The following is a 15,557-nucleotide window of genomic DNA, read 5'->3' as shown; positions in this document are numbered from 1 at the left end:
TAGGGGTATTCTCCCATGTAGACCCTGAGAATCCTCCATTCAGGTGGCCAGGGGATGGCCATCGCTTTTGGATCCCAACCATGCAGGTGGACAAGCGAGGTAGGATCACCCGGGTAGGGAAGACCGGGCTGCCCTCACGAGAATACCCTAGAATAGACACAGTATTCCAATAGGACAATAGATGGGGACATCCCAGAAGCCTTTGTCGGTTATGCAGGGCCCTTATTATCCCTAACCCAAGAAAGAGAAATCGATTATCCCAGAGCAACTCCAGGGAAAGGGGAAGCAAGGTGAGACAAAGACCTAATCCCAATTCCAATGCTTCTTTCTCTTTCCCCTTCGATCAATCATGGGAAGGGTTATACAGATCCGTGCTTGCATATTCAGGGGGCAGGCCTATTCAGGGGGCAGGCGGAGTAACACAGGGCATAATTTAATACAAAGAGATTCACCTTTTGTCCATCAATCACCATGTCAGAACTTAGCCTGCTAAAGTCAAGTCCCATCTCAACCCATTTCCAACAAATACTGAGACGAAGAAAAGGCAACTAAGATCAGTAACAATTACCCGTAGGAATAACATGGGGAAAGTAAGGGCAATCTACCCTAGAAAGAACTCAAGTTGTCCCACTAATAGAGTCAGACAGGATCAGGCATTTAATAGTAACCCTTCACACTTGACTGGTCTTTTCATTATAAAAATGTGTGGTCTTACACAAAGGAATGAACGACTAGGAGAGCAAGCAGGAGAGCAAGTTGGGATGAGAACTGAGACCCCAGAGCTGCGCAGGACCAGAGGCCAGAGACCGGGAGGCCAAGACGCTGAAAAGCGGCAGTTTGAAAGGGCCAAAGCATGGCGAGGGAGCTGTGTCTCCAGGGAGCCAAGAAGGGTCTGTGTATGGGAGCCAAGAGGCGATCTGGTCCTCTGCAGCACCTGTGAATGCGAATGCTCGTTCCCCTGGGCCGGCGAGAGAGCCCAGCAGTGTCCGATTGGCAGGCAGTGAGACCCTGCACTTGGAACCAAGAGCCGTTGTGGAGATGAAGCGCAGACGTCAGCCCAGTAAGTCTGAAAGCATTGCAGAGCAGGGTTGTGAAGAGCACGATACAAAGTAAAACTAGAAACAGGTACGAAAGAGGATCCCGTTTGTGTGAGTGTTCGATTGAAGCCAACGGGAAGATTAAACAAGGCAATGATACAAGTGACACTAAGCGAAAAACTAGGGAAACGTGCATTTATGAAATAATAAATGAAAGGAAGTCAGACAACAAAGTGTTGCTAGTGGAAAGAGGGCCAGAATTCCATGGAAAAGGTGCAAGAGGCACAAAAGGAAAAAACAGTGTTAAAAGGGTGCCAGTGACCCGTAAAGAAAGAACCAAGCACAGGAGTGGACGAAAGAAGCAAGCACAGGAGTGCACGAAAGAAGCAAGCACAGGAGTGCACGAAAGAAGCGTGCAGGAGGCACAACAAAGAAGGAATGAAGGACAGTGCAAGTGTGCACGACAGAGGAAAGAAACAAAGAGAGGGGCATACGGGTCAGAGTGGTTGTGCTGAAGAAAAGCAAAGAGTGTGGCATTTTCTACCCCATGGGAGGATGGCATGTACAAACAGAAGATATATAAGGAGAAGGCACATCCTGGCCTGCTGAATTGGTGCTTAAAACTAGAGGAGCCTAAGCTATAGGAAGGGCACCCGGAGAAACTAAAAAGGAACTGTGACATATTTTGCTTTGGGTTTTGAAAGTTGGAAAAGGCCTAAGCTTTTGGAAGAGACCCTGACAGACCTATTGAGGAGACTGACTGTATTTGGAAAGCTGGAAAAGGCCTAAACTTGGGGAAGGGAACCCTAAGAGGCCTATTGAGGAAAACTATATTTGTGTGTTGAAAGCTGGAGAAGGCCTGAGCTTGGGGACGAACCCTGAGAGGCCTAATGAGGAAAGGAGACTGTTTTGTGTTGAAAGCTGGAAGGGACCCGTGCTTGGGCAAGGGAACACCGAAGGGCCTATTGAGGAAAGTAAAGTGGACAAGTTGAAGTTTGGGGAAGAGAACCCCAACGAACACAAAAGACATTGAAGGCATTTCGAAATCACAGTAAGGGCCCTGAGAAGAACGTCTTACAAACAGCCCTGTTGAGCGATTCCCATCTGTGTGACATTGACCATATTACACCTGGTGAGAAGACCACCGGATACCAACTTTGGTTTTGCCATTTTCGCTGAATCACTATTTTTCCTTTTCAAAAGACTTCCTATTACATTTTTAGTAAAGCGTGAGGGCAATCATAGGTTTAGACACAGACTGACTTATTTTGGACTATTAGACAACGACAGCCATTAGAAATATCAGTTAAAGGAACCATCCCTTTACAGTTCGGACCAGTCACACATTACACCAACCCAGGAGCCTTAGTAAATAAAGGTTTTAAAATGAATACTTTGGAGTCTGTGGCTCTCTTGATGCCATGCCTGTCTCACAGTAGCCACATCAAATATATAACACCTATTGCAAGTATAAAACCTATGACATCCACAGCTAATACAGATCTGAAGTTTAACCCTGAAATTCCATAATAATTAATAGCCTATAAATAAAATCTTAAAGTTAATACAATGGGGGTAGATATGCTTGATACTCGGAGCTTATTAAGTTCCCCAAGGCTACTCAGCACATTGCCCCTTATCAACTACGCTTCAGAGTTAAATCTCCACTGTGACTTCTGCCTTGCATATTGCACACAGAACCAATGACAGAAGTGCCTATCCTAATGGAATTGCATTACTGTATGCTGGTATTTCATGTATTTAAAAGCTGGCAGGCTGCCAAGGCCCACATGAGACTTGTGCCCATCAATTGCCTTTACTACGCCCAGCATGGTTGCCCGTAGTCTCTGCCCAGCACAAATGGTGATCTGTGTACAGATCTGACCGGTCATTCCATTATATGAGACAATTTGTTACACAAGTACACCCAAGTGGTGACTAACATCATAAGGGGTGGGCATATACACTGTGCTTGTAATACAGAATAGGACGCCTCCATCTTACCCGCAGTCCAAGCTCACTCTGGCTGTAGTCCACCGGCTGACAGAGGTAGCTGTAACTGGCCCGGACAGAAGTCACTAGGAACTAAAAGAAGAGAAGAAACATAAACCAGGCATGACAGTCTGTGGGCATGTGAGAGATTCATGATGTCATTTACAATACACTGAAAAGACCTTCCTGCATTTACACCCACCAGCAAGGATCCAACAGGCTATGGGTGAAGAACTAAATAACAGTTCATTTACTTTCCAGCCCACCCAAGTGGCTTTCCCAGCATGTGTTTAGTGCAAATATATTACATCAATGCAACTGTGGGCATTAGAAAATTTGACAAGTTAAGGTAGTCAATTTGTTTCAATTAATTAATTTTCCTGGCGATCTTACTTTCCAAGCTAGTTTCAAATTGCCAGAGGCAGGCATCCAGAGAGTAATTTACAACTCCCCAGGGTTAGGGGCAGACAAATAAGGCATAGTCAGTGGAAACCCCAAAGCTATGGCATGCATCCGGCCACGCAAGATCGCATCCTGACCCTGGGCAGCACAGTCCTAGACTAGGACCAAAATCTAACCTCACTACAAAACTCTGCATTTTCACAAAACAAACCTCCTCACACCTCCTCTTCACTTTAATGGTCTATGTCCATAGATGACTGAACACAATTTGTAATAGTTCAAAGCAATGCATAATTAAACAAATGCCATAAAATGCGTAAGGGTGCAAAATTAAGACTCTGACACAGAGTGGTCATGGTGGTTGATAAAGACTTTTATTCAAGTGGAAAAACAAAATGAACACCCTTATCTTGCCCTAAACTCCAAGAGGCGTTTCCCTGTCTCAAACTAAATGTCACGTTGGGATGTCCAAAGCAAACGTCTGAATTCCTACATCACAATCCCATCTCTGTCCCTCACACTTTGTGCTAAACTAAATAAACAAAAGATATCTTCCTGTTTCAGAGGGATGTCTCTCTTCCCCTAGACAAAAGGCAGTTCTGGGCATGAACGTTCTCCAAGTTCAATCTCCACTGGCGGGGAAATGCCTTCCTTCCCCAGCCTTCTGCTATAGTTCAACAATTGGCAGGGGGGGGGGGACGCGTCTTCTTTCCCCAACCTTCCTTTCTCTGGGGGTCCCAGGCCCCGGATGGCAAACCTGGTTCCTTTTGCTACCAGGTACTGCAACAAAGAAGAGTGGTTTGGATGCTCCTCCAAACAATGGTGGGTCCCTGACCCTGGTTGGCAGACCTAGTTCTCTTCCGTCAGGCACTTATTCTGAAACACAGACTTAGTTTACTTGCTTGCCGAGTTCTGTATTTATATGTATTGCTTTTACAGTTCTCTTTACAGTCTTATTTTCATATGCAGACTTAGTTTACTCCCCTACCAAGTACTGTGTTCACAGGAATCATTCTCACAGCTTTTTTTCGCACCCTGTTCTGATATTTGACAGCCCTGGGTCACCTTCTCTCCAAGTACTGCCACGAAGATTAGGTAACTTTGTTACATGAAATAACACTCTCCTGTAAGGGTCCCAGACCTACTTTCTTCATTATAGTGTTTAATGATATTCTTGTTAATGTCCCTTAGGGGTTATCCTCTTTCCCCCACTTTCAATGCACTGTTCCCTTTAGGACTCCTTGCATCCTTTGGGGACCCCCAACCATAGGCTCAGCCACCCCAATACCTTTAGGGTTTTGGCTGTATCCCTGCAGTCGGTCGTGGGCTTCCTCGTTTCTCTCACCTGCTAGGCAGCGCTCTGCAGCTCTTTCTGGCGTGCTGCAGCGGCCCCACGGCTTCTGACCCTGTTCAGCGCGTCTCTCTCTGCCAAACCATGCGGTCCAGGAGTGCTGTGCTGCTGGTGTCCTCCACAGCCAGCCTTTCGGTTCTCAATCTCTTTGGATGCCCCCTGGACACCTTGTCTTTTGCCTTCCAGCGTTCTAGTCTCCTTCGGGTCTACGCAGCAAGCGTCTGCCACGCTCTTGGTTCCTCCAGGGTGGATCTGCCTTTCGGGTGAGTCCGTTGTAAGTTTTTATGTTTGTTTCCTACTACTTTCTGTAGTTGGAAACTAGACCGTTCCTGTAAGTTTCTCTGATTTATCCCTGCGGATCCGCACCTTTTCCTCATCACAGTTTCTTGACTTGGATCTTCATGATGGCAATCTCTATTCTTCATCGTCTCAGTCCTTTCTGCTTCTTGCATGTTATAGAAGTATATGGCTTAGGAGGGTAGGGGTGGAGAGAGTGGAGGTGAAGGAGAGGCATAGGTGTTAGGCAGATATGTTCTCCCATGATAGTGGTCACTTGTTCTATAGGGGGTTTCCCCTCCCTTGAGATTGACACGATGAGTACCACCCCCAAGGGTACTATCGGTTAGTGGCGTCCCCTCCATGTACTCATGGGAAGGTGTTCCCCTACGGAAGCAGTGACGAAATCCTAGCATTCGTCACATATGATGCACTGTAGAGTCTATACAACTCCAGCTGTGTTGGGCTGCAGCACCATAGCCTAACTATTACAATACAGATAAATCATATGCCTTTAAGTAGTACTAGGAGTTTCAATATCCTAAACCGTACCTCGGGCGAAGGTTCACAGTACTCTTTCGCTCCATACCTCCCACTTCAAGCCCGAATGAATTTACACTGATTGGCCAGAGGACTCTGGTGACCCCCATAGCATGCTTTGCACCTGGGATGACTGGTAGTTTGGAGCTTTGGGAGGAAGTCTTCAAACAGGCCAGCAGCCATCTCAAATTCCCAACCAGAATATTCTGTCTGCTGGCTGGGCTGCATTTGCTGTTCTTTAGCTGAATGTTGCTGGGTGACTCCCCACCGCAGGGAGATCATTTCGCCAGAGTTTTGAATACCACAGGCCAATAGGTCTGAGGCATTTCCACATTTGGTAGGGAGGAGGCTGACAAACTGAGTCTCCTGCATGAATGCTTCTTCACTCAGTTCCAAAGAAGGTAGGAGCAGCAAGTGGCTCTTCCCCCCCCCAATCCTGCCTGCAGCTGTAAGGAAGACACAAGTTCTTTTGGGCCTCTTGTCAATGCGTAGGGGTGTGGAGGGAGTGCGTGGAGATAAGTGCTCTCTGACTATCCTGTTGCATGGGTGATGGCTGCGCCTTCTTCCCTTACATGGGGGTGTTTCCTAAAACGGTCCTCTTTGTGGGATGGAAAGCACTTGTGTGGTGCATGGGTACTTGCCATGGTCTTCCTGCCACAAATTAGTAAGTATGTGTCCCTAAGCCAGTCCAAGCTTTCCTTCGGTAGGAGAGAGATTATGGGAAATGCACTTCTGTTCTTCTAGTGTTATTGGGACAGTCCGAGTAACCTTGGTTAGGTATTTTGTAGGTAGGTTTTAGGAAAGGTTTTCTTATTTTTGTTTTCTTTTGCATTTCTCTGCTTTTAATTTGGATTTGTATATTCTATGTTTATTAACGGTTTTACTCATAAACCATATCATAATTTAAAAAAGAGAAATTAAAAAAACCTTTTTTTGCTGCTTTCCTTTTGCTGGACTTCTATGGGATACCCTTTCGTTTTGCTATTGCTTGCTGCCGACCTGACTTTTTGGATATCGGTGAAGCCATCTGCTTAATTCTTTAAGAACGGTAAAAGCTTGATCCAAATCTGGCTACAAGGAAGACTCCTGCAGCGATTCAACAGTTCAATGTTTGAGCCAAGACCCCTATCAAGAAGTGGATCCCAGTGAAGATGCAAGAATGTCCGTTGCAGTGGACCAGCATCACCTCCAGCCAAGCCCCGGTAAAGCCCTGCTCCTCTGTCCTGATCTCAAGAAGGCTCTCGTCGGTGCTTCGACCCCTAGAATGGTGGGAACAACCTATACGGATCCATGTCTGCTGAGCCTTCGTAAGTGTGCCTGGATCACACTATGAACTGGCTATCTCTCTCCTAAGATACCTCGCTTCAGCCGTCGCTGTTCTGAGTAAATCCCTGGAACTTGGTAGATCTTGAACTTGTACAACAAGATGTCTGATCCTGCAGTTTCAGCCTCCTACACCCAAGAGAAGCTGGTGTGTCTAATCCAGGGCATTTGTCCCTTCTTCACACAGGGGAGCCACCCCCTTTGAGGCTAGGGAGGTGAGCCTGTCTAAGCAAAATACTCCCTAGGGGCTTGGGGAAAGTGGAACCTCACTGGGAGTAACTCCCTTTGAGGGGACAAGGACTTCCATTCCCATCAGGAACGCCCTATATGAAACACCTGGTCTGCCAATATGGGAGCAGAAGAGACTGATGTTCTATCCATCGATAAAAACTCAAAACATACTGACATTGCTTCCGTACCTTTGGCTCAAAGTAATTCTGAACTTCCCTGAAACAGCGATGAGAAGTAACACGCCCCCTGGAAGTATGGCAGTGAGAATAAAGGAACAACCAATCATGAATGGAGAGTGAGAAATCAAACGCAGAGGCGATCCTCTGTCGACACAATATCCTGGAAGGGCAAAGCCACACAGCATCACGCAGCCAGCGGTAGCATGGAGAGACCAAGACGTGGGAGAGAGGTGCTGGGAGGCCAGCAGCGAGAAGTGCAATATCGCAGAGACAGAAGAAACCCCATGGTACCTGGTGGCTTGACCACGCTGCAGCTGTGGTGGGTCTAGGATGCATGAACAAGTACACAGACTTAAGAGCGACAGAGGAACAAATCCTCCATTCCCAATGCAAGAACTGAAGAAGGCACTGAAGTAGGAGGACTAAGTAAGCCAAACGCTTACTTGCCAGCGGCGCTGAGGAGAACAAGGAACGGTAACGCTCTCAGAGACGCTACCCCGCTGGAGGACACCCAAAGACAGTGAACGAGCCTAGGGTGGATGGAGGCTCGCCAAACAAAATGGAAAGAAGCGCTAGTGGAGTAAAACCACGTAAAGGTCAGTCCGGCCCAGAGAGACAATATCCTAGAAGATTATGGGAGTCCTAGGAAGCAGAGTACTGGATACATGCAGAGGCCTAAGAGATAGCCCCAAGAGCTAAGAAAGTCAGAGGGCCAGAGCATAGGATCATAGAGAGCCCTATTCAGATAAGTAGAATAAAACTCAGTACGGATCAGTTCAACCCACAGAAACTGAATATCCTAGAGGGTGGCAGAAGCCCTAGAAACCCGAATATTGGACATTGGCAGAGGCCCCAAGAGATAATAAATTCAGAGAACCAGATGTGTCTATAGGGGTATATTGAGATAAGTAGAACACTGCAAGCTATAATTAAAAGGGACCTGGAGGGTTCAGTGAGCCAAGCCAGGAGGAGAAAAAGGGGTACGAGGAGACTTCCTTTGTATACAATCAGAACAAGAAAGTGAGTGACCCAATTGGTGGGGACAGATTAAAGGAATCACCCCTCCATTTAAAGAACTTGAGACATTGGATTTATTTAATGTCAAATAATTTTCTGTGAGAAGTCCAAGCAAAGACTAAACAACTTTTGATGAACTGTGAACACGATAATTGGGATTGAGACAAGACTCGGGAAGAAATCCGGAGTTATCAGATTAAGATTGGTATGAAGAAGCTTGAGCAGAGGGCATGGTACTCTGGCCTATAATTGTATTCTTTTTTCTTAAAGTGGTAGGGCCAGATAGTTGATAGCTTTTGGGCTGAGGATTATTTTTATCTTTGCTAAAGACGAGCACCCTTAGTTTAGTTGATAGGGATAGATTGAAGTGATGTCCTTGAGTCTGACTCCTTCTGGTTTATCACACTGTAGAGGGCCTGCTCCTTTGTTAGTCCTACGAAGATTGCCTGTCACTGCCGCCTGTTAATTGGCGACTCCTGTCAAATTCCGTCTTCATGTCCTGGAGGTCTCCCGCGGTCACATTTTCCATGGAGATTTGCATCTTTGTGCCAAGGGTTTCCAGCTGTCCAGTTTTCAGAACACTATCACCGGATTCTGAAACGTGGAATTGACGTGTAACATAACGTCGCCACTGTACCCCTCATTCATTTCCATTCAATCGTAGCTCAGGAGTGGGATTGCACATGGCAAGGGGCTAATTTCCAGGCAAGTCCATAATTACAGTGTCTTGCACAGAATGCTTTGTCCTCCTAGGAGACAGGATAATGATTTTCGAGTGCACTCCAGAACATCGGCCATTTCCCTTAATTGTCTATCCAGCCTACGAGGCCACAGCAGCGGGAGATGTACACTGTAGAAAGGCCTAGTAACATAATCCTTACCTCAAAGAACATATATGCGGATAAGACGACGAGGGCAAAGTTGTAGATAATGAGCACGCCAGTAAGCCTGAAAGGTTCCTGCTTCTGCATGATCCGTGGGCCAAAGCCCACCACAAGGAGGTAGAAAGAGAAGATGAGCGCCACAGGTAAAGGGGAGTACACCAGTAGCCAGGGGTCAGTCCGCTTATCTGGAAAGAAAGAAAATGAAAAATTAGACCTATATAAAGCTTCAAATCCAATATAGCCACAGGACTTGCCACTATCCTGGGGTGCAGGCCCACCTTACTGCAGCCATTTCACCTCATTTAGTGAAACAGCCGTTTCCTCATATTTTCTGTGGCATTTTTAGGGGCGGGGCAGATTATGGCACATTTTAATTAGTGTAGTTCGTGGTTGTGGAGGAAGTGTGGTAATAGAAGATGGGCATGGGGGCTTGCCCCCCATAAAAATGCTGCAACAAATATGGGGTAACAGCCGCAGTGAGTTGGGGTCTGGTGAACTGTACCAGATCCTATCCCACAGATTCTGTGGAAGGACAATAGTCCTTTTCCAATTCTACACTTGGTGTAGACTATTAGGAAAATGAAGGTTACTCCTCTGACGTTCATGGGTGCCTCCTGCCTTCCATAAACACAGAACATGCGTACCAAACAGTGCTTTCAAATAGATTTTACAGGATAAATTGCTATTCATACAAACACAACCCTTGGTTCTCTGTACTAGTAATATGATGGGCATCCAGTGTGATGGTGCTCTAATCGTGACCCATGGATGGTATAGCACCTGTAAAAGAGGATGGAGAACCTGCTTCACCTGCCATCGTGGACATAGCTTTAAAGGAACGTGTAATGGTAAAAAGGGGGGAGTTACACTGCGCAGAGTGCTCCCGAGTTCTTTAGAGAACTAGGGGGACCAGTGGGTGCTGCACATATAGGGGTGAAACACATGCCCTGTGCATAAAAGGCCTGTAAAGAACAGTCTACTTGGAGTTGATTTTGAAGCTAAATCCAGGATCTTCCGGCCCAATAATGCAAAATAATATGCAAACAAACACAATGCAATAATGACCCGCCACTTGAGCAAGTGGTAGAATATGATTTTTTGAGCTTAGGATTTACCAGCAAAAGCTCATGAACTAGGCATAGAGACAAAGCAGAAGCTACCTTGGCTAGGTCAAGCAGCATTATCATTTAATTTGTATCCACTCATGGGAATTGTGCTGTGCGACAATTGTTACAAGTTTACCGCACCAATGCAAGAGCCTCCTCCCTCTAAGGTTCATAATTATCCCAAAAGAGAATATTTTTCTTCGGAATATTCTTTTTCTCCAAAAGTACCATGAACATCTCTGTAAAACTAGCTGAATTAGTTTGATATTGAACAGGATTTGATATTAAAGCCCGTAATATTTTTATTTACCAATACATATTAACAATCCATTCACATCACCCAAATCTATACCTATAAAACAAAGTCGTGTTTGATTGTGGGTTTGTATAAGGTGTTGATCTTGGGGACATAACTCCTTATGAACGGTGAGGTCTGGTGTCATGAATTTTGCATGGAATATATTTCATTGCAAATTAATGCAACTATTTCTAGCTCGATCGGTCATCCCGTTCCCGAGATAATTAATTTTGGGGGTTTTTGGCATTACGTTTTGTGGTGTTCCATGCACCATCTACAGGTCATTTGTAGAAAGTTATCATCGCGCTGTCTGTGCTAAACTGGTGTTGCGTTTTCTAATTGTTTTTAGAAGACAGTCCCTGTGTCTTTCTTTTCATCGATTTGTTTTGCACTAATTAATTGAACACCACATTTTCATTTACCTCTGATTTAAATTCTCACATGAATATCATATTTGTATGCTTACTCTGATTATTTGCAGTGTGTGTATAGTAGCGAAAATGGCCACCAATGCCAACACTGCAAATAATCAGGGTGGATGGTCATCGATTGGTGCATCCATATCAAATCGATCAAAAATTAAATTGGATTAACCCTAAAACGATCGACAAGAACTCTAAACAAACTGTCAAATTGCTCTATAATATGAGAAACCTCAGGGTATTCTCCCAAGCAGACCTTGGGAAGCCCTTATTCAGGTGACCAGGGAAGGGGCAACAGTCTCAGACCCCAACCCTAGGAGCGCACAAGCAAGAGAGGATCGCCTGGATGGGGGAGTCTGGGGAAGTACTGCAGGTGAGATGCAGTACTATACCACGGAAGAGGAGGACGAAGTCCCTGAGACCTTCTTTGGTTATTCCACATCTACCTCCCTTCCACTCAAAGAAGCTCCCGTAATAAAATCTCACCCCCCCCCCCCCCTACAACTCTGATAAACCAACTAGGAACCTTTCACCATCAAAAACCACAACTCCCAGAGTCCTTATCTTCCTGTTCTCCACCCAAATACTCCCAGTCATTCTTCTTCACGTCCCTTTGATTATTCTTTCCCGAAACCCTGGTATACTGCAATCACAACACACTACAATTCCCACAATCCCCCCTGTTCAGGTCACAATAACAATTCTAGTCATTTTTGTTCATTTCACAACCCCTACCAATCTCACTCTTGCGAATGTACCCAAACCCCTAGGACGAAAACTATAATTCCATACAACATCTTTTCCCTTCTGGCCCTGCAGGATACCTGGAAATTCTACCACCATCCTTTTCCAACACGAACACCTTCCCATACAGTGAAAAACAACGGACTAATTTGAAACCTGTTTACCCTGACATGTCCCAACCCAACGGTCAGGCAAAGTCAAGCAAGTGACTAGAATCACACGCACCCGACGGCTCTTTCCTTTGCCCACAGGGATAAAAGGAGGAGCACTTGAGCATACGATGAAGGCAGACCGCACGACAAGACAGCTATCCAGGCATGGCAGTTCAAGAGGAGGGGAAAGACGGCGTGCACCGAGAGGGTGACGGAGAGTAGTGACCTTGCCCGTTCAGACCAAGGCCCGTGAGACCTCTGTGGAAGGAATTGTAAGATCGTGAACAATAGCCCAAGTGTGTTGCAGCAGATGCCAAAGGTACATGGAGCATCCCTACGCTGATAAGCAGGACAGAGGGAGATGCCTGCTACCATGCTACTGGCCTGGACTACGATAGAAAGCCAAGCGGTTCATCGCAGCCAGTGAGTCGAGGGGAGGACCGAGAAAGAAACCGAACTGTGTTGAACTAAAGTAGCAAACGGCCGATTGCAGAATGTACACAGAACTGTTGATGAAAAAAGGGAAAGCCAGTTGTAGATGAGCCAGGCACCATGTGGGTGCTCACTCGAGAAACTCTGAGCAACTACACAATTGTTGAAACTATTACCATAAGAACTTGGGAAAGGCGAGAAGAGGGTCAAAGTGGTGTTACAGGGGTCTAGTAAAATCCTATGTACAGTCAAAAATACTTGACCGGCAGATGATCCTGAATAAGGGAAGTGAATCCCACATCGTAAGAAAGTAGACGGAACAGTGTTTAAACAGAAGTTAGCAAGAGTGAACCCGGTAGAGGGATGCCAACGAAAAGGGGCGAAGCCTGTAGAATTCTTAAGATTCGTGAATGAGAGAAAAGCTATAGCGAACCCGAAAGAGGGAGGGCGACATCTGAGAGGGGTCCGAGCCTGAAAGAGGGAGATCCAGAGGTGAAAAATCATCACCCAAAATCCATTGAGAAAGGAACTGTTTGCTTGTTTTTTTTAAATACGATTTGTGAGGGGTCTGCGCCCGGAAGAGGGGGGACCAGGGGTGAAGCCATTACCCCACGTATATGTTGAACAGAACTTTTTGTTTGTTTGTTTGTTTGTTTTGCTGAATACATCAGGCCCTCAAAGGCAAGAGACTTTTGTTGAAAGAGACTTAACCATCGAAGAACCAGATAGCTGGTCCGGAACTGTCGGCTTGTGCTGGGAAAAGCCCAAGCGTGTGCTGTGCCTCATGAGATCCACCTTGTCCTGTGCGCAAAACGTGGGGAAGGAAGACCCCTGGCAAGCACATCCTAACATATTATTCGTAAACACTTCTTTCTTTATGGAAAACCCTATCCCACACTCTTTCTGTAATTAGTTGTAAGGATATGGCAATAGTTTTATTTTAGTATAGGCCTTTTACGTTGACAAGACGCCACAGGGACTGCCTTATTTGTCATTTGATGGTCGAAGCTTGCTCCCATCTTAGATTTACATTTAGGTTAGGCGTTTTTCCACCCTGCATTTACAGTTGACTAAACACCCTTGAACTGTGATCACTTGTGTCTGTCTTTACTGTTGCCACCATGAGTTCCTTACAATAAGGATTTGATTATAGATTATTTTAGCTTAGCTTAGCTTGTTAATATTCTGAGCTGCCGAATAATTACTGGACCTTGAAATGTAACTCGGGATTTGAATCATATCTAGATTTGACAAGATCTTTATATATTCGTTTTAGACTCCATTAGGTTGTGTAAAGAAGCACTGGAATTCGACCTTCAATGCTGTATGCCAGTCTTGTAAAGATGCCCCAGAGGCTGTGTTCCACCTCTTATTTTTCTGCCAAGTTTATAAAGAGTTGTGAGCCATTTGATTCCTTTGATAGAATCATTTGATGTTAATCATGTCAATGATGCTCTTATTTTATGTAAATCTACCCTCGATAAGATTTTTTTAGCAGTTGCAAATTTTATTTACAGAGCCTGGTTGCTAAGAAATCCAACCCTACTAATACCCAATATTTTATTGTTATTGATCTGTACTATAGTGAAATGGCAATTGTACTCTGTTTGGGCTACGTGACAAATCCACTGGATTTGTTCCTTCTCCCCCACTTCAGCAGTTGTAAGTTGCCCTAGTTTATCGAGCTACTCAAGTGAGTTTTCCACTAACAAAGGAGCCAGACAAGGCTGCCCCCTTGCCTCTCAGCTGTTTATTTTATTTGTGTGTCGAATTTTAATGCACACAATTCTGTAGCACGTATAGACCCTCTGATAAACAACGAGGTAAAAAATGTGGGCATTAATGTATGCCGACGATACAGCTCTTATCGATCTAACACACTAGGCCTCCAGCAGTCACTAAATTATGCTTTTAAGTTCTTTAATGAACATAGCATGAAATTGAACCTTGAAAGACAAAGATAGTTCAATTCGGCAGTTACAGAAAGAAGTTATCTTGGCCAATAAATAATGTGAACATTTCTGTGGTGGACGAATACAATTATTTGTGAATCTTGTTTCACCAGAGTGGCTCCTGGTCCCCCCCATATTAGCAAGACTCAAATACGAATTCAATCCGGTTTTAAAGGCCTGAGCCACGTTTATTATAGATAGAGCGGTAAGAGAATGGACAAATGGCTAAAGGTTATGGAAATCAAAATACATGTTGCTGTATTGTAGGGTTGTGAAATACGGGGTTGTTTTAACTGCAGCAAACTGGATGGGGTGCAGAATACATTTTTGAGAAATATAGCAGGGATTGGTCCTAGTGAACAGGAAACGCTTTACGAACAGAACTGGGTGTAAAAAGTATTGCAGTTCTCGCTGAGTGCAAGTTCTCAGGATTTTTTCTCAAGGCCATGTCATTCAAGATCCCCCAACCCTATCAGATTCAATGCAGTGCGGGTAATGACCTGCTCATTGGCAAAAGGAAAATATTTGTGGTACAATAACGAGAATCACTTGCTAAAAAGGTGGGGTACCGAATTGAGTCAAATAGCGCAGTTGAACTGAAGACTATTCTTTGGGAAAAAGCCACTGGATTGGAACTGTTTCGTACGATGAATCGTGTTGCCACATAACCATCAATGGCATTTTATGTGGCTTCACTGCCAACTAATAGCGAGACGGGAACAGTCAGTTGTCTGAGATCTTAGGAGCATAGAAGAATGTATGTCCTGGGTGGGCGGACATAAAAAATGCTGCTGTGGTTTAGGCTATGATGAGAACATTTTGCACTTCCTGCTGATATGCTTGATTTTCATTGCTTTAAGAAGAATGCATTTTAAAAACGAATTTTGGAATAAGGGATATTGCAAGTGCTATGTACTTATTTATGTTTTATATCGGACGTTTGTTCTTTTGTCAAGGAGGGGCTCAAAATCTATGGAAGAACTTTTTAAAAGTAAAAGAACCCATCAATTTTATGGTTATAATATGCTAATAGTTATGTATTGTGTTTTTTGTATGTTAATGGCCAACGCCCAATAAACTATTTCTTCTCTCCTCTTCTCCACAAGGGGGATCCCACCCCTCTCTCCCTTGAGTCCAGGAAGCAGAGCCTACCCAGACAAACCCTCCCTAGGGGTCTGGGAAAGCAGGACCACAGTGGGAGTGACTTCCCTCTCGGGGA

General features: G+C 45.0%; 1 protein-coding gene across 4 annotated transcripts in view; it reads right to left on the bottom strand.

Annotated features, from left to right (window-relative positions):
- The window catches only part of LOC138580854 (very long chain fatty acid elongase 4-like), a 298,176-nt gene that overhangs the window by 81,341 nt on the left and 201,278 nt on the right, over positions 1 to 15,557 (bottom strand). For all 4 annotated transcript variants that reach the window (XM_069651730.1, XM_069651733.1, XM_069651731.1 and 1 more), the window contains exons 3-4: positions 9,230 to 9,417; positions 3,042 to 3,122 (exon numbers count right to left, since the gene is read on the bottom strand). In XM_069651730.1, the coding sequence (XP_069507831.1) occupies positions 3,042 to 3,122; positions 9,230 to 9,417 (269 nt within the window). The remainder of the gene's footprint in view (positions 1 to 3,041; positions 3,123 to 9,229; positions 9,418 to 15,557) is intronic.

Source organism: Ambystoma mexicanum, chromosome 3p (assembly GCF_040938575.1).
Source record: "Ambystoma mexicanum isolate Mex_15411 chromosome 3p, UKY_AmexF1_1, whole genome shotgun sequence".
Classification (NCBI taxonomy): domain Eukaryota; kingdom Metazoa; phylum Chordata; class Amphibia; order Caudata; family Ambystomatidae; genus Ambystoma; species Ambystoma mexicanum.
Note: the sequence above shows the minus strand (reverse complement) of the source record. Positions and strands in the feature narration are given on the sequence as shown.